Genomic DNA, 24,534 nt, shown 5'->3' on the forward strand with positions numbered 1-24,534 from the left:
CATTTTTTTTACGTTAACCTTGGCCAGTGCCCTCTTTCAAAACCTCTGTGACATCTGCATAGCTCCCCTTATCACTCAGTGAGATAGAGGAATCCAGTAACTGTAATGCACTTTGGGTCCAGTTCCTGAAAAATTTGGTTCAGATAAAATCTCCCAGCGACACAGTCCCAGAACCTGCCAAAGGGAACTCGGTTTCACCTAATGTCCATGTGTTCCAGTAGGGCTGGCCTGCTGTAACTTTGGGGGCACTCTCCTTGTAGGTGAGTGCTTTTTGCATCTCCTGTCTCTTTTATCTTGGCACAAAGATTATTCTACCCTGATGGTAAAGTCACCAAGTTCATCAGAGAGGGCCACAAGGCACAGAGAACCTTCATTTCTTCATGACTCAAAGTCATCCTTATTGGTCACAGCCTTGCAACTCATTTTGTTTCTGTATTTGAATGTACCTATCATCCCAGTCTAGGGTTCCTCTTCATTAGGTGGCTTATTTTCAGTTTGTGTAACTGTAAAGTTCGAAAATTATTATTCGTTTTTTCTTACTGAAGAGAGCACCAAGGGTCCCACCCAACTGGAAATCACTAAGATTGGCCAGACCAAACCGGCTGGATGTGGGGGTGGGGCCTTGGAACTAGGGAGATGGACTTTTCATCGGTCTCCCCTTGCCCTTTGATGGTCAGGAATTGCAGCAGCAGCAGCAGTTTGGGCACCCGCTTCTCCCTGGCTGTGTTGCTAGAATTTGTTTAGAGCAGAAGGCAAGGGTCTAAGAGTCAGAGGACCTTGGTTCTAATCCCAGATTCCACTACTTGTCTACTGTATCACCTTGGGCAAGTCACAACTTCCTTGTGCCTCAGGTTCTCATCTGTAAAATAGGGTTTAAATACTGTTCTCCCTTAAACTGTGAACCCCCTGTGGAGCAAGGGACTCTATCTCAACCGCAAGACCGTAAGCTCATTGATGGAAGGGAACATGCCTTTTTTTTGCTATATTGTACTCTGCCAAGTGCTTAGTACAGGGCTTGGCACACACTAAGTTCTTGCTAACTATGATTGATTGAGAAAGGGAAAGTCTGTGGGGAGGTGAGAAATGGCAAAGGTGGTGAAACAGACCTATTACCATTTTCTATCTGAAAACTAGCAGAGAAAATGCCACTTTAGAAAGCACAGTTCTTAAATAGCCATGCTGCACCAGACCAAGTTAGAGCTTTGGTGTGGTCCTTTCGTGGAGATTCTGCTTCAGGAAACTGAGCTCACACTCCACCTAACCATTTTCCATACATATTGGTCAACCATGGGCTTCGGAGTCAGAGGTCATAAGTTCGACTCCCGGCTCTGCCACTTGTCAGCTGTGCGACTATGGGCAAGTCACTTCACTTCTCTGTGCCTCAGTTACCTCATCTGTAAAATGGGGATTAACTGTGAGCCTCACGTGGGACCTCATTACCCTCTATCTACCCCAGCGCTTAGAACAGTGCTCTGCACATAGTAAGCGCTTAACAAATACCAATATTATTATTATTACCTGTTGGAGGGGGCAGATGATGCTTCAGTGCACACACAACTTCCAGGCACACAACTGTTGAGGGGAGGATAGAAAGTTACGCTCTTCAATCCTGGTATCGGCAACGCTCGCCTGCTTGGCCAGGGGCCAGAAAGGTGCAATAGCACAGTTTCATAGACCAAATATGCAACCAATGCCTTCTAAGACACACTCATATCATCTCTCCAACTTCTTCAAGACACAAGACACCTCAACAGAGCCCTGAGCAAAATAAACTGCAGTTTCTTAAGTAGCTGATAATACAAACACCACCTGCTTATTCCTTCCAGATTAAATAGGTCTGTGGAAGTTTTTGGATTTGATGTCTTATGGAGATAACACCAGGGATCACTGGGTAGTCATGAATGAATGGTCATGTCTGCACCAGCTGGAAGGGTTTTTGCCATAGTGGTTGCCCCACCATCTGTTTTAACCAGCTGCCCAACCTAATCAGGATACTTTGCTTAGGGAGTGTCTTTTATTTGATTTCTGTGTCCTTTGATGAAGCTGACCCTGTAATGTAGCTGTTACATACAGGATACAGACTTGGCCTTGACTAGCCCTTGGTTAGAGCAGTTAGGACAGGTCTGCCTCTACATTTCTCTCTTCACAATCAAATCAAGTGTATTTTTTGAGTGCTTACTGTGTGCCGAGCACTATATTAAGCACTTGGGAAAGTTTGGATCTGCTTTATAATTTCATTATTTTGCTACTGCTGCTGTGTATTTTATACATTATAGCATCCTCTTTTAGCTAAATTGTTAAATTCCCCCCTCAGTAAGATTGTTCCCTGTATGGCTTAGTAGAAAGAGCACGGGCTTGGGAGTCAGAGGTTGTGGGTTCTAATCCCAGTTCTGCCACCTGTCAGCTGTGTGACTTTGGGCAAGTCATTTCACTTCTCTGGGCCTCAGTTATCTCATCTGTAAAATGGGGATGAAGACTGTGAACCCCACGTGGGACAACCTGATGACCTTTGTATCTACCCCAGTGCTTAGAACAGTGCTTGGTACATTGTAAGCGCTTAAATACCAACATTATTATTTCTCTTATTTGCACCCCTAATTCACCCTGGCCCTCCTACTAACCAATGTGTCACATCACCGGGACTCACTTTTAAATCAATTCTCATTTGGGCAAAATATCAAGCTCCCTAAGAGCCTGTATAATTGACTTGTACATACACCCTGCCCTCCTAAAGTGTGGCATTATGTCCTTGGTGAAGCCTGTATTAAGGAAAGTCCACAAAACAGAAGTTACATCTTGAAACAACCACTTCTTCCACTACTATATTGCATTCATCCAGATAGAAATACGCTGCCAGCAAAATATATCCCCATTCTCACAGCAATATGGGAATGTGGAGCAGCAATATAGGAGCCTTTCTAATAATTCACACTTCATAACCATTTGTAGGTGGAAATAAGTCCAGGTGGAAGACTGTGAATTGTGCCAACAGGAAAAGATTTACAGTTGTTCCCTCCGACTCAGCTAAAGGTAAAGCATCAGGTCACCCCTCCATACACTGCTCACAACTCACCAAGGAATACAACTGCATGAGTACTGTACATTAGAAAAAAAATAGCACAAGTCCAACCATCCTATTCCCTTTACTTAAAACCTCCACCATAAGATGTGCCTTAAATACATCAGGACAATACCAGTGCGATTTTGGAGCAGGGAGGGGAGCAGGGGAGGCTTTCATCCACCAGGACGGATTAGATGTAGTCCCTCCTGAAGATGAGGGAATGGTCGGTGATGTTTCATTCAGTCCCTTTCAGTCCTAAAATGCCTTCGAATAATCTCAATACAGTATAGGATGGTGTGTGTTAAAACAATTTTACAGTCTAGTAAACATCAATCTACGTGTTGAGAAATGCCCTGGATTAAGGGCCCATTATTAACTACTCTGCTCATGCAACACGAGGCCAAGGAACACACAAGCTCTGGCAGTGTGAAACAGTTGTGCAATGCTCCGGGGCTGACTGCCAGTTCTCTTCCTTCCTTTCCAGCATGAAGGCGCTCTGAGCTAAAACTAGTTTAAGGTTTCCTTCTCCTAATAAGTAATTTAGCACAATTAATAATCACAAACTTGCTGAATTTGAGGATTTGTGGCTGAAGATATGCTGGCCTTCATTGATTAGAGAAAAGGGTGGGGTAAAAGGGAAAAAAAAACCCTTATTCTTAGCCAGTGTTCTAAAAACTTTCATATTAACTGCTTAGACTTAAAAGTTACTGAAAAATAAATACATTAGAAAATCAATCAACCACAGCTTCAGTAGCTCAAAAAAACTAAATGAACTAGCAAAGTTGCCACTTAAAAATGTCAGACAAGCTCATTTTTAGCTCAGCTGCAAACTGAAACTGTGAGAATGGAACATGTCAGGGAGAAATAGGCCCCGCACAGCAACGATTCTGTCTAGGCTCTTAAGGATGTGTTACACTGCAAGCTCATTGTGGGCAGGGAACATCTGCTATACTGTACTCTCTCAAGTGCTTAGACCAGTGCTTTACACACAGTAAGCTCTCAACACATACAGTTAAGAGAGATTCGTTACACAGCCACCTCTAGATCTTACATTTGTGCTTCTCTTCCTGAAGAGGCCCTCCTTCCAAATCAAGGGTCTGCTAAGGTTTAAAACCACTACTAGACTGTGAACTGGGGAAACAAAATGATCACTAAAAGTTTCAATTTAAAAAGTCATATTCTTAAGAACACTCTGGTGAATTAAAACAAAGTTACATTATATAAGTATAGTTTATTGCAAAGACAGGAGACAGCAAACCAGAAGTTTGAGTCTTCCACTTCAGGTCACGAAGCATCCATTCACCATCTCGTTCATTCATTCACACACGCACAAACTGTACACAAAGTGTTGCTATACCATTGCTGAGAGTTCCCTCAGCATTACAGGGAAATTTTAACATTTCAATTAAAAAGTTAAAATGAAGTCATTTACAACCAGGCTATAAAATTCCTCTTCTGGACCAGGAAATAATTGTATTTTATAAGAAAAAACAAACTTAAATGAAAAAAGTATCATTTCAATAGCACTAAGACTACATTAAATTGAACATATTAATTAGTTCAAAATGCATTCATAAATTAAGTTTACCAAAATGCGAAATCTAGCCTAAACCAAGGTCCATGATAACTAAAAATAATGACTACTGTTAACAGGCACAAAAAACAGTGTTTTCATTGTAGCAAACACTGTTAGTAGGTACCAAATCTTTTAAGTTCAACAGGTTGGACAGTTTATTTCTTCTGGGTTAACATTTAGTTTCAAAATTACATAAAAAAGAAATATTTGTAGCAATTCTTGAACTTCAAATGCTTTACAAAAAAAAATCCCCTTAAAAATTAAATTTCAATAAATACATCAACTGCTAAAAAATCTAGCTACGGTTGTCATGCAGGACAAAATTACATAACCAAGACCAACTTAATTTTATAACAAAGGCAACTTGCATTCAAAATGAACTCTACCCCTATTTTATTAAAAGGGTAAACATCATGAATTAACCCAGCTGTTTACTTGAATTACAAAAGTAACATGATTCAATATGAAAATAAGAAACTGTCTACAAATCTCTGACAGTAATAAATCGCAATATACAATGCATACAGGAGTCACAGAGCAACAAACTCTTGTACAAAACAAAAATATTTTAATACCTTTAAAATCCAATTTTTTTTTTTTAAAACCACTCATGAAAAAGATTCTCAAGTCAGAATTCACATCTCAATTAGTCAAGCCTCAGGAAGCTACATTACAGCTATTTAATGTACAGAGAGGCACATCTCCCGCTTCACCAGTCATTTCCATACTAATGTCTCTGCTTTAGAATTGTCCTGCTTTTTCCTTGTTGCCCCACTTGCAGATCCAGTGCTCCTCCAAATCATGAAAATTGAATTTGTTGAACTCCAGATATCTAAGATGATAAAGTAAAATATGAGCAGAAGTTTCCATCGGTATTTGCAATTTGCAAAATCCTCCCCCATCACCCCTTCCCATCTATCCCCAGCCACTTCCACACCCCACCCCACCCCACCCCAGCCCCAATAAAACCCACACAAAAGACACAATTAGTTTTGGAGGCTGGGTTAAAAACAAGGAAGAGTATGGTACCTGTTGGTAGGATGTTGTATAAACCATCACATTTTGCTGTTGGCCATCTGTGGTTATCAAACCGGCTGGTAACTGATTAGCTAAAAATGAAGAAGATATATCCTTAGGACAAACCTAAGGCATGTAATCCACTTTGTAGCCCGAGCCAAAGGACCACTTTCCCCACCAGAACCTAATTAGGAATGTCAGAGAGGAACAATCACATTCTAATGCCAAGCTTGGAATATTTTTTGGATCACTAATGCCTTTTTAAGTTTAGTCTAAGAAAATAGCAAGTTAAAACTCAAGTTAATTCTGCATATGCATCCTGTTTTAAATAATTTAAACTTCCTCACCTCCCAACCCTTATTATTCTATTCTCAGTTGCACTAGTCCCGTTAAAATTGGTCCCATTTACCTTACGAGAATAATAGTTTGCACTACTTACTAAAGGCTTCCTCTGTAAGCTCCTCACTAAGTCCATCTGTAGTTGTGACTGCTCCACCAATTCCCTTCTCTCCTTTCATTGCCTGGAAACATTGGAAAATGAAAGTTTACCGAGACCCCTTCAGTAGTTTATCATGGCGAGAAAAAGTGTGGGAGTGGGAAATGCCATGACCACCACCCCCAGACACACACATAAATACAAATACACCCCCCACACACACACCATCACCACCCTGGATTTCTCTCTTAATTAAGAAAGCTAGAAACTCTTGACAGCGTTACCATTTACAGCTCTCAGCCAACAAGGCAATAACTGAGCAGCCCAGCACAGTACAAAATTCAAGCACTAACATCAGGAAAAATTGCCCCGAAAAATAACAGATTCTAGATATATAACACCATGCAGAAGGCAACCAAAAGGAAGCTGAATTTGAGGGAACTTGGACACTGATTCATGGCTGGCTGGCAGTGTACTACAAACCCTAGAAATTCAGGTATATGCCTCTTCTAGAGCTAACAGGAAGGATGGGAAAAATTTACAACTCACAGGGGAAGGGTGGAGGTGTCATTTTGCCCCTCCCTCCCCCATGCTATTATTACCCCATCTCACTCCCTCACAAGAAGCTTGGGAGTCAGCGGATGTGAGTTCTAACCCTGACTCTGCCACATATCAGCTGTGTGACCTTGGGCAAATCACTTAACTTCTCTGTGCCTCAGCTACCTCATCTGTAATATAGGGATTAAGTCTGTGAGCCCCACGTGGCACAACCTGCTTACCTTGTACATATACCCCAGCGTTTAGAACAATAGTAAGCGCTTAACAAGTACCATCATCATCATCAACTTTGGAAGTTTTTTTTTTCTTTTCCAGTATTTAAGCGCTTTTGTCAAGCACTGTTCTAAACACTGGGGTAGATACAAGTTTTTCAGGTTGGACACAGTCCCTGTCCCACACAGCGCTCAGTCTAAGTAGGGGGGAGAACCGGCATTTTACCCCAAGGTGACAGTAGGTAATTAATGGATCCAGGATTAGAACCCAAGTTCTCTGACTCTCAGACCGGGGCTCTTTTCACTAAGTAACGCTGCTTCTCACTTCATCATCCACCGGCATCACTCTCAACATCTATTTCTGTCAACTAACTTCCTGTCCCACCTCTGTATTTCTGAATGACTTTGATGCCTTCCTCCTCTTTCTACTTTCATTTTCATCACCTCTGCTGATCCTCAGGGACTCCCCACTTCCACAATGAGGTTCCTACTGCCCCTCAGTGCCACATTTCTTAACTCTGCCAACATCTTACTTCACCATCTATCGCCCTCACATGATCCTGGACATTAAATTTGGCCTCACTGCCACACATTGATCCATTTCTCACCAATTACACTGCATTGCTGCTCTCTGATCATAATCTCCTTCCCTCCCTCCTCACCCACATTCCCTCTAACTGCTAGACCCCTCTAAACTCTAGAATTCTTTCTCCTGACCAAAACCTGTGCCCCCTGGGTTCCCTAGCATCCCCAACTCTCCCTTGACCCTGAAATCCATGCCATGCCCTCAACACTCTTCTTTCTATCCAACTTCCCTCCTCCAATCTACACTCACACTACCAACCACCCTTCCCTAAACCCTAGAACAGGCCCTCTGGCCTTCTTCGTCCCTCACTCATGTTAGCTACTCCTCATGTCAACTAATTAATGGTATTTACTGAGCGCTTCCGGTGTACAGAGCACTGTACTAAGCACTTTGAAGGGTACAATACAACTGAGTTAGTAGTCACATTCCCTGCCCACCAGTGTACAGTCTAGAAACTTTAAGATGTCCTGCCCAACTATTTTATTGCCATGAGATATTAGATGCAAAGTTTCCCAAATCCTTTCCAACACCATCATTCCTCTTCCCAGCTGTTTCTCAAAAAGATTTCCCATGGCTTTCTCAGATTCTACCCCCTTTTGCCGGGTCTCGCATCATCTCCTCTCACCACTTACCACCTTCAACTTCTCACTCACCACTTGCTCATTCCCCTCTGCCTTCAAACATTCTCATCCCTCCTATGGAAAATGTTGTGGGCAGGGAAGGTGTCTACCAAGTGGTATAATGTACTCTCCCAGGCGCCTGGTACAGTGTGCTGCCCAGGGTACGTTCTCAGTAAATACTACCGATTGAATTGCCCACATTCTTGTCCAAACCTTTCAAATGAGTTGCATACCTGCTGCCTTCATTTCTCCACTGACTCTACTTGACCCATTAGAATCAGTTCTTTGCTTCCTTCATTCCACTGAAACCACACTCTCCAAAATCGCCAATGACCTTCTCACCCACTCCTCACTTCCCCACCTCTGTTGACACCACTACCATTCTGTCCCAGAAGCCTACAACTTTGGTGCCCTCATCTTTGACTTATCTTTATCTTTTAACCCTCGCTTTTTGTTTTTTCCTCTTAGTATAGTCTTGTGTCTGTCTCCCGCATTAGATTGTCAATTCTCTGAGGACAGGGACTGTCTTAATTTCATTCAATCGTATTTACTGAGCACTTACTGTGTGCAGAACACTGTACTAAGTGCTTGGAAAGTACAATTCAGCAATAAAGAAAGACAATCCCTGCCCACACTCATCACTACTGTACTCCCCCCAAGTGTTTATTAGAGTCAATAAATCCGACTGAACAAATCTGGCTTTTGGGTATTAACTTCCCTTACTGTTGTTCAGGTAGGCCTCAAATACTGGGCCACTAGACGTTTTTGGCACATGTGACTGTCAATACAATGAAAGAAGGATATGAATTTCTGGAACATCTTTGGCAAAAGCAAAAAGGACTATTCTATTCTGTTTAAGTAAGAGTAAGATCACTCATGCTCTGAAGAGTGATACAAATGACTGGGAATAATGAAAAGGAGTATTTTTCCCAAGACCTGACAAATTAGAGAACAAAGTCAGCACTGTTATTTTTTGAAGAAGAATGATTTTACCTACCTCTCTGAATTTTTGAAGGTATAGTTTTAGAGGTTCTACGTAACTATCAAATCCCAGGGTAGACATGGCAAAAAGAATATCCTCTCCGTTGATAGTCTTCCGTTTTTCTTGATGACATCTTTCACTTGCCTCAGACGTTATAAAACTGATGAATTCACTGACACATTCCTGCACACACTCCTTGGCATCCTTAGCAATCTGACATGAGAAATTATTGGTGAGTATGTCTCCAGTGTAACCATTGCCTTCCTTTCAATGTGCAAAATGAAAAGCTAGACACAAAAGCCTGCTACAGACATAATTTAAAATAAAGTTGCTGCCTTTGGCTTCTTGAAGCCAATGAGTCTATACAACCTAGTGACCCAAAGCAGCGTGGCCTAATGGACAGAGCACAGTCCTGGGAGTCAGAAGGACCCGGGTTTTAATCCCAGCTCCGCTACTTGTCTGCTGTTTGACCTTAAGCAAATCACTTCATTTTTCTGTGACTCATCTATAAAATGGGGATTAAGATGGTGAGCCCCATGTGGGACGCGGACTGAATCCAATCTAATTATCTTGTATCTACCCTGTAAGCTCGTTGCAGGCAGGGATGGTCATTCTTTATTTCCGTATTGTACTTTTCCAAGTGCTTACTACAGTGCTCTGCACACAGTAAGCACTTAATATGACTGCCTGAATGAATGAATGCCCCAGCGCTTAGAAGTGTGCCTGTCACATAGTAAGCACTTAAATACCATTTAAAAAAAAAAGCATAATGATTCTTCTCTGCCTTGGGGTTCCCATTTGCAGTGGCAGGGATATACCTTGATGACAAAAACATTTAATTTAGTTGTCTACTGAGCACTTACTAAGTGCTAGGGTGGATTTGAGACATTCAGATCCCATACAGTTTCTGTCCCACATGGGGCTTACAGTTGACAAGGGAAGGAGAGAAGCATCTTATCCCCTCCTTTAACCAATTAGGAAGCAGGCACAGAAATTCAGTCCAAGGACATTCCATCGGCCAATGGGGGAACTCAGCTAGAATCTGGATCTCCTGCTTCTCTGCCCTGCTTTTTTTCCCACTAGACCAGCTTGCCCGTTTAGCCAATAGTTAAGTCCTGACTCACAGAGAACACTCAGGTAGGCAGGTATAGAGGTAGATGAAATGGCGACCACTGGATGTCATCACTGTTCCATACAAAGGCAACTGCTAAAGGGTGGGAGGCCCTTCTCCCCACGGACCCTGGGAAACTTCATCCTCTTGTCATATGTAAATACATTCAGTGCTCTTTAATCACATTCAACGCAAAGTCCTACTATTCTTCTGTCCGTGACTCCAAAATAGTGATATATGAAAGGGACTTGGGCTAAAAATCGTTCTTAAAACTAATCCCCTTGAAAATATAAGCACAGAAAGTTGGGATTTGAGGGACTAAAAAAGAGATTATCAAATGTCAAGAGGAAAAAAAAACCCACTACAGCTACCTGAGAGACCCCCATTTGAATGCATTTTTTTCCCACTTCTTAACTGCTTGCCAGTCGGCAAAGTGAAACTGTTAGATTGGACTCAATTTCAAAACACCAGAAATATCTGGTATCGGGAATGGAACAAAAACTCCTTGCCTGGGCACAGCGGGCTTTCATCAGTGTGACTTTTCACTGCCTGCTTATTTGCCTATAGAAATAAACTAAATAAGAACTGCATAACTGTGGTCTGGCAAGATAAAAATCAGAGGAGTCAAAACAATTGATATGAGGGCAAATGGCCAAATAAAAGATTAAGAAGTCATTCCCACTTGCACTTCAACTGGAATCCCTTGGATCTCAAGCTTAATCTATTTAAAATCCGCATTAGCAATCGGCTTAGACAAAGGTTGCCCTTTCTAGATATCGGAGAGGGGCTACATCCAGGGGCCCCGACTTTTCATTTTGATGATGACGATGGTATTTGTTAAGCACTTACTATGTGCCAAGCACAGTTTTCAGCACTGTTTTGAGCACAGGAGCAAGGGAAAAAGACACAGAAAAGGAAAGAGGGAGAAGAGGGAGGGAATGGAGGGGACAGAGGAAGGGGAAGCAAAAGGCACCAAATGAGAACCATCCCTTGGGGCCTGACCAAGCAGTGGGAGCCGGGTCTGAACGTCCTTCTCTGTGCTCACCCAGTCCTCCCGGGGCCCCAGGAATCCCCTGGAGCGGCGGTGGGCGCTCCACAAAGCCCAATATACACTACTGTTCCCAGGCCAAGATCTGCCGGTCACAGTCACAGCCACTGCCACCAACTCAAAGCCAACCTGGCCCTGATCCGATAGCAGCTGAGCCCACAGTCCTGTGAGGCAGGTGCTGCCGAAGAGACCTCAGAAAGGCCACCCCCACCCCCCTCCCCATCCTCCCTGAACCCTTCAGGCCTCTGGGTCAGGCAGGTCAGGAAGACCCCCATTCAGGCTCAGCCCCTGGCACCTTCTGAAGACCAGAAATCTGGCTGCGATATCCTCATCACCTTCCTCCTCCTGCCAGCAAGGGGCCAGAGGTGAAGCTGCCATCCTGATTCCTGCCCTGGTCCTCCTCAGGTGCCAGCTACCATTGCCCACCCTGACCAAAGAGCTGCGGGTGAAGCTAATGGCTTCTTCATTCCCCATAAGACTGGTGAGTCTGGCTATATCTCCTCTCAAACTGCAACTAAAAATGCAGTACATTTAGGGATTCCAAAGTGAATTCTAAAAGCATTCAGTCATGTTTCTCTTATTTTACATTTGTATAAACAGGAACAAAATTATAAAGTAGGTTACTGTGGCAACAGTATGGAAGCAGAAGACTGTGCAATCCAGTAACAAGTAGAATTCCAATATATTCTAAGCTTGCAAATCGGGTTTACAAAAAAGAAAAGGAAAAAAAAAACCTTAAGAAACAAGTTCTGCCTTTTGCCAGAACTTGTCCCAGCTAGAATGTAAAAAAAAAAGTTCATGTATCTGAATGAAGAGCATCTCTTGAAAGTCAAATAGTCACTGTCAGATAAAGCAAGTCATAGAAATGATCAACTGAGCAATTTCAGAAGAGCATATTTTAATTTGCTTGCCAGCTGTACTGCAACACACATTTCAGTAAAATTTCCAGTCTTGAACTGGGAAATAAACCAAATTTATAAGAGAGTACATACCTTTTAAATGTATAACCCACATTCCCATATTTGTTAAAAGGCCCATACTTATCAGCATGAACATTACAAAAAACTTGGAATATCTGAGGAGCTCACCCATTCAGAGTTCATTCAAAAACAGGATTTTTATGGCTAAATTAAGTGTCCCAAAGCAAGCAGCTTGCGACCATAAAAATAAAAACACTTAGACAATCACTAAACTTGTTACCTATATTACCTTTCCAGTTTGAGGTATGGCATTTTTCATTATTCTTGCTACATTTGCAATTGGAAGATAGATATCCTGCTCCCGAAAACTTTCTTTTGAGCCATTTGTATCTTCGTGATCATTCATGCTGTCCTCTGCATCTGAAAGAGTTAAAGTTTAGAACTAAGGAAAACTACAGAAGTAGTTGTAGAAACGGTATTTACTGAGAACTCACTGGGAAATTACAACAGAAGTATCTGAACGTTCCCTGACCTCAAGGATCATACATTCTATTACAACGAGTCAGTACTTGGCTCAGAGGAAAGAGCATGGGCTTGGGAGTCAGAGATCATGGGTTCAAATGCCAGCTCAGTCGCTTGTCAGCTGTGTGACTTTGGGCCAGTCACTTCACTTCTCTGTGCCTCAGTTCCCCCATCTGTAAAATGGGAATGAAGACTGTGAGCCCCACATGGGACAACCTGATCACCTTGTATCCTCCCCAGCACTTAGAACAGTGCTTTGCACACAGTAAGTGCTTAACAAAAGCCATAATTATTATTACTTCTTTCTCACAATGTTTCAGCCCAGAGATATCTGGCATTTTCTATGAAATGCCCAGGGGTGGCTGAAAAAAATGGACCCAAAGTACAATCAACCCAGAGGGAGAGTCATAATTCACGGCTCCAGATAGTTATATCTTCTTTCCTTGCTCTCTCTCAACCCCGCCACCCTCCCTAATATTCCCTAGCAACTATTTTATTAAATGAAGATGAAATAATACAAGAATAATTTATATTTCTTCTCTTCAAGTATATGGCAATCTATGGGAAAATACTAAAGTAATTTTTGCTAACACTTTAAAAAACAAACTAGTCTATAAAATTTGGAATTGCACACTGAATATCTGATGAGTTATTCAAACAATGTATATTTTCACTTATTTCATTATTTTTTCCAAGCACCATTTAAAATCCTGACTCCAATACTAACCAGCCCATTCAGACTTCTAGGAAGATTTAGAAAGGGGGAGTTTCCAGGCTGTCAATTCCCAACTCAAAAAGTTTCCGAAACTCTATTTTATGAACTATCTGCATGCTTCTAGAAGCAAACACAGGGCATTACTAGTGCTATTCCCAGTCTAAAGACTACGGCATCTGCTAACTAGAACCCTACTTTAATTATTATTATAACTCACTTGGTTCTGTTATAAAGACAGTCAGATTTACAGCAAACACCTTGAAAAGGAAAACTCCCATTCTAGTATACGCATCTTGACTGATGTTGTGTGCATGGATGCACACGGCATCACATCCGATCCACAAAGACACACATTGTTGGCAGAATGTACCTTAACTCCCTAACAGTATGCTGTCAAAAACATATAGTGAAAACAGGCATTTTCAGGAAAAAATTTGCACATTTATTCAGAGAAGTAAATTTTGCTGGTATACATGAGCTAGCCATACTCAATCACTGCACTGGATAAACAGGCTTAAATTGTTCTAAATGAAAGGTAAGTCAGGTTTCAAAATCAGCTCACAAGAGATGAAATGATTTTACTACATTACAATTGTGTTTACAAACATTTCAGTGGAAAATGATAATCACACAAGAAATTAATCATACCCTCAATGATACCTTTAACTTAGTAGCCTGATAAAACATTTGCCTTTAGGTGGCTAATTTTTTAATATTTCAAATATTTTGAACAGCTAACTCTGAGAAATATTTCACATAATTTGAAAAATTAACTCTGAGAAATGGATAAGCAAAATTATAGCACCATAATTTACCACTAGATCATTTCACTTTTAACAAGGTAGATAGAGGCATACCTGGATATAGGAAACTTTTTTAAAGCGTTTCTGATTTTTATAACAAAGAAACCACAGACTACAAACAAAAACTTCAATACACTGTTTCATTTCTAGAACCCCATGGTTCAAGAAGGCTATAATTCTAATAGAAAAAAATTGACTGCTTGTCAGACCTTAACCAAACTGTTCAACAAACACTGACCTGGTAAACCTGAAAAACAACATTTAAACAAGTGATGCGGAGTTTTCACTTGGCAAACAACTTTCTTACCATCATGAGGCTGTATTACATAGTGACTTCCACCAATGTAATCTGCAGATATTCCTAATTGAGAAGCATCTGTTGTAGAACTGTCGCCATCCATCTATTAAAAAATAATATTAAGAAAGCTATTAAGAAAGTTGTAGTATCCTACGTCAAACGTTGCTTTCACTGAAAACAGGTAGATAAAACACATAGCTCAAAAAATTAAGTTGTTGCCATTTTACTGTCTCCTTTGGATTTAAGTTTTTAAGGGAAATATTTATATTTTCTCCTTGGCAGAGACTTTCACTGACTTCCTACCACTAGAGACTCCTGTAAGTGCTGATAAAATTAGAAGAGGGGAAAAAAAAGATGACGTGACACCTCATAACACTATACCCTTTCAGGTATTTTATGGTTAACTTACTGACAAGCGAGACTCAAAGCTAAGCAGAAAAGAGGACTATTTCCATCTCCTCGTCAGTAATTATTGAGCATCTACTACGGGCCAACTACTGTAAGGGCCTGCTCTTCAGAGTAGACAAAGAATAAAAGACACCATCCTTAATCACGAAAAGTTTGTAATAGGGAAGACAGGCAGACGTACATCACATCCATGCAATGTGTGTGCGCCCCACTTCCCCTCCAATGCAGCCCATCCCTCACCACAGTTTGGGGTATGGGTGATGAGGTGACACAGCAAGAAGTAAAGGAAGTGGCAGCTAGGGTTAGGCCATCGGGGGTGTAAATCTCTGATCAAACCCCCCCTAAGGGAGTCTCCTGTGGTTGGTGCCCTTCACAATAGGCTACACATCTGCCCGTCTATTTATTAGATGCCCTCATAGTCCTGGGGGTGGGGGAAACTATCCATGGTTGGCAAGGACAAAGGAGGGAGAGTGGCTCAGCACAAGCCACGAGCCTTACAATCCTTTATCTACAGGTTCTCCATCTCGTGCCTGGGCGCCGGTTTGTCTGTCGTTTCCGGCAGGTGCTTCCATCACATTCAGGAGGAATCCAAAGGGGAAAAAAAGAGAGGAAAGACCGGTAGCAACCAAAATAGGTAATTCATCTCCACTTTACAAATGAGGGAATTGAGGTGCAGAGAAACTAAATAATTTGCCTAAAGTCACACAACCAGGAAGTGGCAGAGCCAGGATGAGAACCCAGGTTCTCTAATTTCCAGGCCTGTGTTGCTCCCACTAGGTCAATTTCCCTTCCCTGTTGCTTTCCCAAATTTATTTCAATCTCTTTCTCCTCCACTAGTCAATCGTATTGAGTGCTTACTGTGTGCAGAGCACTGTACTAAGCACGTGCTTACTGTGTGCAGAGTACTGTACTAAGCGCTCGGGAGAGTACAATTTAACAATAAACAATGAGCTTACGGTCTAGGGGGAGACAGACAGTAATATAAACAAATTTCACATATACATAAGTTCCTGTGGTGCTGGGAGGAAGGGGATGAATAAAGAGAGCAAGTCAGGGTGTGGGAGAAGAGGAAAGGAGGGCTTAGTCAGGGAAGGCCTCTTGGAGGTGATGTGCCTTCAGTAAGACTCTGAAGGGGGGAGAGTAATTGTCTGTACGATTTGAGGAGGGAGGGTGTTTCAGGCCAGAGGCAGGATGTGGGTTAAGGGTCAGTGGTGAAACAGGGGAGATTGAGGCACAATGAGATGGTTAGCACTAGAGGAGCAAAGTGTGCGAGCTGAAAAAGACAAGTGAGGTGAGATAGGAGGGGGCAAGGTGATGGACTGCTTTTAAAGCCAATGGTGAAGACATTTTGTTTGAAGCAGAGGTGGATGGGCAACTACTGAGGTTTCTGGAGGAAACGTGGACTGAGATTGTAGTCTTTGTGGACAGGAATCATGACTACCAATTCTATTTTACTGTACTCTCCCAAGTACTTAGTCAGTGCTCTGCTCACAGTAAGCACTAAAATCAATCAGTGGTATTTATTGCTCACAAATACCACGGATTGATTTAGTAGGTGCGAAGGTAAATTTATGTATTTAAAAAAACAAACCAAAAAACCCCACAAACGAAGCCCTCACTGTCATCATACTAAGACGATTCAGCAAGAGAAAAAGTCAGGAGGGGGAAAGAACCACTGGTGTAAAGCCGGCCCCCCCCCAAAAGAAGTTTTGGCTTCACTCTGATTAACTGTGAATTGGTGCTTTATGGAAGCCATTTGGCTCAGAAGATACCATTCCACACTGCATTTCCGATCCTGGCTCTGTCCTGAAAATGATGTGGGAACCTGGGCAAGTTACTTGATCTAACTGGGCCTTAATTTCTTCATCTGTAAACAAGAATGATGAAATGGAACAAAAGTCAAAACTCTTAAGCACAACCAAGACAATGCTTTCTTAAACTTGAAATAAATGCTTAGAGAGATAAATAGATGGTGACAACCCGGGAGACATGGAGCCTGAACTGACTTCACTGTTTGCTAAAAAAGAGGGTAACTAAAGAAAAGATGCTGATGATTTTTTGTTCTCCAAGCAGCCTTGAATATTTTCGGTACAATTTTAAATGGGAACTCCTCCAGATTAAAAAAAAAAGAATATTCAATAACTTTACCGGATTTTCCAAAGCATGGCACTGAACAGCCACAATGAATACTTTATATATATTTCTGCTAGAACCTGGTACTTGTGTTCTTGAAGAACCTTACTACAGTAACACTGGGTCAATGAGAATTAATGAATGGGTTACGAGACGACCACCTTGACTGACAATTTTTTCTAAGGTATTTGTTAAGCGCTTACTAAGTGCCAGGCACTGTACAAATCGTTGGGGTAGATACAAGCTAATCAGGTTGGGCACAGTCCATGTCCCACATGGAGCTCACAGTAATAATCACAATTTTACGGATGCGATAACAGGCGCAGAAATTAAGTGACTTGCCCAAGGTCACAGATCAGTCATGTGGTACAGCCACGATTAGAACCCAGGTCTTTCTGACTCCTGGGCCTGTGCTCTATCCACTAGCCCATGCTGCTTCCTTTTCAATACTTTCGATATGCTTTTCTGTACCAATTTTGTCCACCCCTAGCAAAATGCCTTATACCCTCACCACTGTTATTTTACTGTTTTAAATACTGCAAAAAGGCAAAGTATTGCACAGTAGAGCTGAGGTAGAGGGTAGGTCACGCAGCGGCACTAAGCATTGGCCAAAAACACATGCATACACATATAACCATCTCTTCCTACACCAAATCTACTTGTGCCAACTTGAAGATTGTGTAAAACACCCAGGGCAGATGTGTGTTGTGGGAAGATCATTCTCTGATATTCCCATTGTTTTGCAACTAAATGGCCTTACAAACATTATATCAAAAACGTGATTTCTTTTCAGTTTCCCCATTACGCTTCATACTTCAGATGGAAAAGGGACATAAGGAAGGAGTTTGGGTTGCTGTACACTCAATCTCTCTACCGCTGCCTTTCTCCTTCATTAACCTGAATGTTGGGAAGTTCTACTAATTCCTAGCCCTGAACTAGAATGGGAAGAAATGGGAAGCAAGTTGGTCTTTGATGGAGATGTTAATTAGTTCCCTTCAAAGTCACAATGGGTCAGTGAAAGGTCTCCTGCACACTCCCTAGTACTCTATCCAAGGCTAATTTATAAATCAACGGAACTTGAAGCTCTGTAGCAAAGTAGAAGGGAGGATTGGACGACAGTTGGATTCCCTGAACAAGTTTCAAAACTACCGCCCCTTTAACCTCCTACAAACCATTGTAAGCTCTGGTCAACATATACTTTCCCTAATTAGTCCCCTCCCCTTTTGGCTAATGAATCTCTCAAGTACACTAAAAATGAAGGCTCCTAGCATCTTGTAACCATTACGTTAGCATTTATATGGCTTTGAATATTCAAAAAGCCTTATAATCATTCTATTATCTATTTTTCAAGACTACCAGGTAGGTCTTTTTTCCCCATTTTATGGACTGAGTTACAGGCATAAGGGCAATTAAGATCCCTGCCTAAAGTCGCACAGGGAATCATATTAGAACTCTCCAAGCACTTCTACATATCGCTTAATCGGCTGAAACATTCTGTCCACTAGTGAAAGGGAAACGAAGATGCAGAGAGAGCATTTAATTTTGAAGTTCGGGTTTCATATTTGCTCCTTTCCTACTACACCTACTGTTGAAAGACAGGTAACCCAAATGGGGGGGGGGGGGAATCAGTCCCACGTCCAAGTACAAAACCAATATTTTTACAGCATTAGTAACTACTGATGCTCAAAGAATTACTAAAAGGAGAGGGAATGCAACTCCTATCACTGAAGCATTGTTTTGAAGCATGGCCAGTATTTTAAGATTAAAGAAAAATGTTTAGATCAATAAAATATGCACTATTTGACCACATAAGTGAACAAAAATGATACTAACACCAAAACAGTGCTGCCTCCCTTCTCGTTTTTTTGTTACTGGACCTTTGTTGGGGAATATTTGCGAACATATTGCTCTACGATACTCCCATTTAATTATCCCCAAATTCCATTTAAAATTTTTTTTTCTAGAAAGGGACCAAACTGTTTACATTCAGTTCTTCTATAACACAGACTGAGTTCTGAAAAGTCCATGTTAGACTGTAAGCTCATGTCAGGGAATGTGTCTGTTAATTGTTGTATTATTCTCTCCCAAGCACTTTTAGTACAGTGCTCCGCATACAATAAGCACTCAATAAATACCATTGAATGAAGGATAACTCACGTTGGCCTAGTGAAAAGAGCGTGGGCCAGGAATCAGGAGACCTGAATTCCTCTAGAGAGTAAGCTTCTGGTGGCCAAGCACTTAGTACAGTGCTCTGCACACATTAAGCACTCATATACAATTTTGATTCTAATCCTGTCTCTGCCCCTTGCTTGCTATTAACTTTTCTGTTTTCTCATCCATAAAATGGTGATTCAAAAACCTGTTCTACCTCCCTCTTAGACTGAGGTCTGGCTGGGATAGGGATTGGGCCGGACCTGATTGTCTCCAGTTCTTAGAGCAGTGCTTGGCACAGAGTAAGGGTTTAACAAGTACCTCCCTTATTACTGACACCACATGCATTGCACACGAACCATTTCTCAGTCAACTGTATTTATTGTGCACTTATAGTGTGCAGAGCACTGTACTAAGCATGACACGCTGTATCCAAACAGACTCATGTCGTCAACACACTCCCTCATTCCCTAGTCACACTGGAAATGCATGTTACAGAGGAGCTGAGGCTTTGGAAGTCTAGCTAACAGATTTAGCTGAGATCACTTTAAGCCTCCTGCTACTGTACCCCTCATACTGTACCCACCCTCAGCCCCACTGCACTTTTGTACAGATCAGCAATTTTACATAAGCAGATATTGTCTGTCTCTCCCTCTACACTGTAAACTCCTTGCGGGCAAGGAACGTGTCTACCCACTGTTAGGCTGAATTCTCCCACGCTCTTAGTATGGTAGTCTGCACACAGTAAGCACTCAATACTGATTGCTCTTAAAGAAAAAATATTTAAATTATTTTAATCAGATGAAATACAAAGTGAGTGTTCAAACCACACCTATCAATGGTTTTTCTCCGTCTCTAATTTGTTTTCCCCTAGCTGAATTGTAATGATTAGCTGTCTTTCCATCTAGTTTGAAAGATCCTCATGGGCAGGATCGTGCCTACCAACTCTCCTGTAGGCTCTTCTAAGCGCTTAATACAGTGCTCTGCACAAGATAACCACTCCATAAATGCCACTGACTGCAAAGACTTGAGAATAAATTTCCAAAAGGAGGGGCAAATGTAGGGAGAGACCATAGGATCGCCTTGTTTCCACAGTAGAGAGTGGCCTCGGTAAAAATTAGCTTAATCATGCAATACATGTAGTATGAAAAATTATAGAATAGGTTTCTTCACCACATTCTGAATTGAACCCCAGTAGGCGATTAGGAAACAAACATGCCTCCCAAGATGCTCACGTCTGGATACAGCAGAGCCCCTTGTGGTGTGGAAAAAATGATTTTTTGCAAATGCATGTGCCACTGATCAAGGTAGGCATTCTTCCTGCACACAGTGCAGTCCTTCAACGCTCGTGCCTGGACAGAGTACAGCCCTATGTGGTGTGGAAAAATGATTTTTGCAAATGCATGTCCCACCGATCAAGGTAGGAGTACTCTTCCTACACACAGTGCAGTCCTTCAACACAACTACTCCCACTTGAATGGCCCCACAATTTAGAATCCCTGCTAATGAATGTTGTTTGGAAGAGCAAACTTTAGCCTTTTTTTGGTATTTCCTCCCAGAATGACACTTGGTCTGGACACGTAGGCAGGTGCTTAATTTTTTGACTGTTATAAAAGCCCAATGTGAGTTAATTTCTCATTGTACACATATACACTCCAAAAAAGTAAATTTGTTCTTCCAAACTTGAAAGCATCAGATTTGTAATATTTTGGGGAAGCAGCTTGGCCTCAAAGATAGAGCACAGGCCTGCGGGTCGGAAGGTTCTGCGTTCTAATTCCAGCTCTGCCATTTGACCGCTGTGTGACCTTGGGCAAGTCACTTAACTCTCTGTGCCTGTTACCTCATCTGTCAAACGGGGATTATAACTGTGAGCCCCCAGTGGATCAAGGACTGTGCCCAACCTGAGTAGCTTCTATGTACTGCTCTAAGCACTTGGCAGAGCGCTCTGCACACATTAAGCACTCAATAAATACAATCGCTGGATTCTAAGCGTGCAGCTGTCACTTGCTTGCTATTAACTTTTCTGTGCCTCTTTTTCTCCTCCATAAAATGGTGATTCAAAACCTGTTCTACCTCTCTTACAGTGAGGCCTGGCTTGGATAGGGATTGGGCCCGACTGCAGAACAAGGTCTGTGTCCAACCTGAGTAGTTTGTATTTACCCCAGCACTTAGAACAGTGCTTGCCACATAAGCACTTAAATACCATCATTAAGAATTCCTCTAAATCACATGTTTTGTAGTGTATTACAAATGACAACATCCATTTCCTCATTGGATTTTGTCTATATTTTGAAGTGGCATTGAATACAAACGGATATGCTGACCAGAATCAAAATGTTGTGTTAATTTCCTTAGTCTTTCTTTTAAACAAGGGAAGACTGCTCTCTAGTTGCCCTGTGGGTCAATAAAGAGCAGCAGCAAGCGGTAGCTGTTATTCAATACCGAAACAATAAAATTTCACAGAAACCAAGGACGATGTAACAAACGATTTTATTTTCTAAGCTGCCACACGTAGCAATCCTCAATTCTTTCTAATACCCTACCTCAAAGTAAGTTCTTGGGCCTTCACCCTAACCAGGCAGATATTTTTACATTTTTCCCTCAGAGATCTCTGGCCTAGCGAGACATCACAAGCTCCACATCATTAAACCTTTATTCACATGCAAGTAGGTGGTACACGGTTGGGCATATTTTGTTTCAACAAAAGCTTCGGCCTTAAAGTTGCTTCAAACGTGAATTGAAGAGGGAGTGGGTTCTTTTAAATTATTGGATAGATACAAAGCCTTAACGTTTAATTTTTACACAGCTGTTTAATTTTAGGGACATGTGCACGTTTATCTAAACGAGAAAGTTAGTTGTACACACAAGTCATTTCTGGCGCTCTGCATTAAGGTAAACATTAAATTGGGGCGCATGGGTGTGCAGGACACAAGTAACCGACTTTTAAGGGCTTCTAATCAAAGCTTAACAAAACTTACATAATAAAAACCCCATCTCCTAGCACAGCCTGTGAAAATGGAATTTTAAAAACAAGGTTTATCTTTTTTTTCTTAAACTCAAACATGTTGATTTGAATCACAACCCACCCACCACCACTGTGGTGCTACCGCCCGGGGCATTATTCAAATAATCTACAGTTTGAGCTAAAGGAAAGTTAAATAACACTGGACCTTGTACCTCTAACACCGAGTTTTCCACTCCTCCATCTGAAGTTCTAATTACTGCTCAGATATCGGTTTTTTGACTAATGCCCCGCACGCCTTTTTTTTTTTTTTTTTTTTTAAGAAAAAGGATAGAAGCAGCAGCAGAAGAGCTTGGAGCTTGGGTACTTTTCGAGCGGCAAAGTCCGGGCCGAGAGCCCTCCCAGCTGGAGGACGAGCCCGGAGGCGAGGAGCCAGCTGAGGGTTGGCCTGCCTTCTCCACCAAAGCTCCTGCCCACAAACCAAACCCCCTCTTTGCTCCTGGGGATTTTTCTTCCTCCTTTAAAGAGGCCTGGGTGTCGGTTCCCCCCACCGCCCCCTCCCCTCTTTCCAGGGCCTGGTGGGTTAGGAGCGTTTGGAGGGGCAGAGGCGGGGCTTCCGACCCCGGGCGGAGAGAACCGTCGGGGGGGGGGGCAGGAGGAGGAGACCCAGACAGACAAACAGACAGCCAAACAGACAGACCGACCCAAACGGCCCGTCAAACTCGAGTTGTAGCACCCCTAGCCCCTCCTTCCTACGGAGACCCCTACTCTTTGCAGAGACCTCATCTCCAAGCCCCCCTCCCCTCTTCAGAGACCACTCAACTCCAAGCCCCCTCCTACCTAGAGACCCCCCTCCTCTCTGCAGAGACTCCCCCTCATCTCCAAGCCCCCTCCCTCCCTCCCGACCCCTACTCTGAGACCCCCTCAACTCCCAACTCCCCCCTCAGTGACTCCTACTTTCTTTCAGCAGAGACCCCCTTCAACTCCAAACCCCCTCCCTACAGACCCCTACTTTCAGAGACCCCCTCAACTCCAAGCCCCCCTACAGAGACCGCTACTCTGCAGAGGCTCAACTCCAGGCCCCTCCTACCGAGCCCCCCATTCTCAGCAGAGCCCCCTCATCTCCAAGCCCCCTCCCTAAAGACCCCTACTCTGAGACCCCCCCCTTAACTCCAAGCCACCCGTAGAGAGACCCCCTACTCTCTGCAGAAGCTCAACTCCAGGCCCCTCCTCCCTACAGGGCCCCCCTCATCTCCACGCCCTCTCCTTAGAGACCCCTCCTCTCAGCAGAGACCCCCTTAGCCCCAAGACCCCCTACAGAGACCCCCTACTCTCTGCAGAGGCTCAACTCCAGGCCCCTCCTCCCTACAGGGCCCCCTCCCTTTGCAGAGCCCCCCTACTCTGAGCCCCTCTCATCTCCAAGCCCCTTCCCCCCAGAGTCCCCCTATTCTCAGCAGAGCCCCCCGCCAGCTCCAAGCCCCCTCCTCCCTACAGAGCCCCCCGGGCGGGTGGGAGAAGGGGGGGGCGCGGACCACCGGAGCGGAGGGAGGGAGGGGAGAGGGAGGGAAGAAGAGACAAAGCGAGCAGCCCCGGCCAGGCCGGGGCTGGGAGAGCCGGGCCTTCCCCGCGCCCTCCCGCCGGTCCTTCCGCCTCCCTCCCCTAAAGCTCCGGCTCAGCGCCGACACCCCCAACCCCTCGTCCTCCTCCTGGTCCTGGTCCCTGCCGGGCGGCGGTGGAGGGCGGGGGAGCCCGGGCCGCCGGAGCCCCTTCTTCCCCCGCCGCACAAAATGGAGCCGCCGCCCGGGCCCGGGCCATCGGCGCCGCCAAGGACCGGCTGCAGGAGGCCGGCCCGGCTCGGCGCTCCTCCAGCCCAGCCCAGCCCAGCAGAACTGAGCCGAGCCGAGCCGAGCCGAGCAGGGCCGCTCCGGGCCGGGCCGGGCCCTGCCTGGCGGCCGCTGGCCGGGGAGGGGTCCCGACGGCGGCGGCGGGCGCGGAGGAGACGGACATTTCATTCGAGGTAAAGCGGAGTGGGTTTAGGAGCGATCATTGGCCGAAGCGAGACACAAACCTCCACTGCAGCCCTGGTTGGCTCCCGTCTCCAATCGGCTGTTTGGTTGGACAGAAAATGGCTGCGAAGGAACCAGTCCCAGCGCGGAGCCCCGCTTCCCACACTCGGGCTCTCCTCCCTCCGCGCCCGCCTGGCCGGGGCCCTTCCCGCCGGGGGGGTCACCCTCCCTCCGCGCCGGGACCGCCACGCCCCCCCCCTCCTCCCGCCCGGGCCCCGCCTCCCCGACGACCTCCGACCTCTGACCCCCGACCTGTGAGGCCGCCGCTGCCGGCCGGTCCTCGGCCTCCACACGGCCTCCTCGGCCTCAAAGCCGTAACATTCGTTCCCTCCTTCAATCGATCGCATTT

At 43.9% G+C, this 24,534-nt stretch overlaps 1 protein-coding gene across 6 annotated transcripts; it reads right to left on the minus strand.

The window, feature by feature from the left end:
• Window positions 1–4,261: 4,261 nt before the first annotated feature.
• Window positions 4,262–24,309, minus strand: NFYB (nuclear transcription factor Y subunit beta). 6 transcript variants are annotated; one of them, XM_029079480.2, is made up of 9 exons: window positions 22,335–22,895; window positions 22,136–22,164; window positions 15,372–15,438; window positions 14,475–14,568; window positions 12,417–12,547; window positions 9,064–9,261; window positions 6,094–6,175; window positions 5,667–5,746; window positions 4,262–5,469 (listed from the first exon to the last, which is right to left on the minus strand). In XM_029079480.2, exons 4-9 carry the CDS (start codon window positions 14,566–14,568, stop codon window positions 5,437–5,439), a joined length of 618 nt encoding a protein of 205 aa, XP_028935313.1. In that variant the 5' UTR covers window positions 15,372–15,438; window positions 22,136–22,164; window positions 22,335–22,895; the 3' UTR covers window positions 4,262–5,436. The 6 variants fall into 6 exon arrangements, with proteins under 6 accessions (XP_028935313.1, XP_028935314.1, XP_007668216.2 ...); XM_029079481.2 differs by lacking the exons at window positions 22,136–22,164; window positions 22,335–22,895 and adding an exon at window positions 24,188–24,309; XM_007670026.4 differs by lacking the exon at window positions 22,136–22,164.
• Between the last annotated feature and the right edge of the window lie 225 nt (window positions 24,310–24,534).

Source organism: Ornithorhynchus anatinus, chromosome 14 (genome assembly GCF_004115215.2).
Source record: "Ornithorhynchus anatinus isolate Pmale09 chromosome 14, mOrnAna1.pri.v4, whole genome shotgun sequence".
Taxonomy (NCBI): domain Eukaryota; kingdom Metazoa; phylum Chordata; class Mammalia; order Monotremata; family Ornithorhynchidae; genus Ornithorhynchus; species Ornithorhynchus anatinus.

Excerpts from the sequence above, each read along its gene's own strand:
- NFYB (XM_029079482.2), bottom strand. The coding sequence starts at position 14,568 with ATGGATGGCGACAGTTCTACAACAGATGCTTCTCAATTAGGAATATCT. Across the intron at positions 12,548-14,474 it reads TGTAATACAGCCTCATGATG|ATGCAGAGGACAGCATGAAT; the intron begins GTAAGAAAGTTG and ends TAACTCTTTCAG. Across the intron at positions 9,262-12,416 it reads CCATACCTCAAACTGGAAAG|ATTGCTAAGGATGCCAAGGA; the intron begins GTAATATAGGTA and ends TTCTCATGTCAG.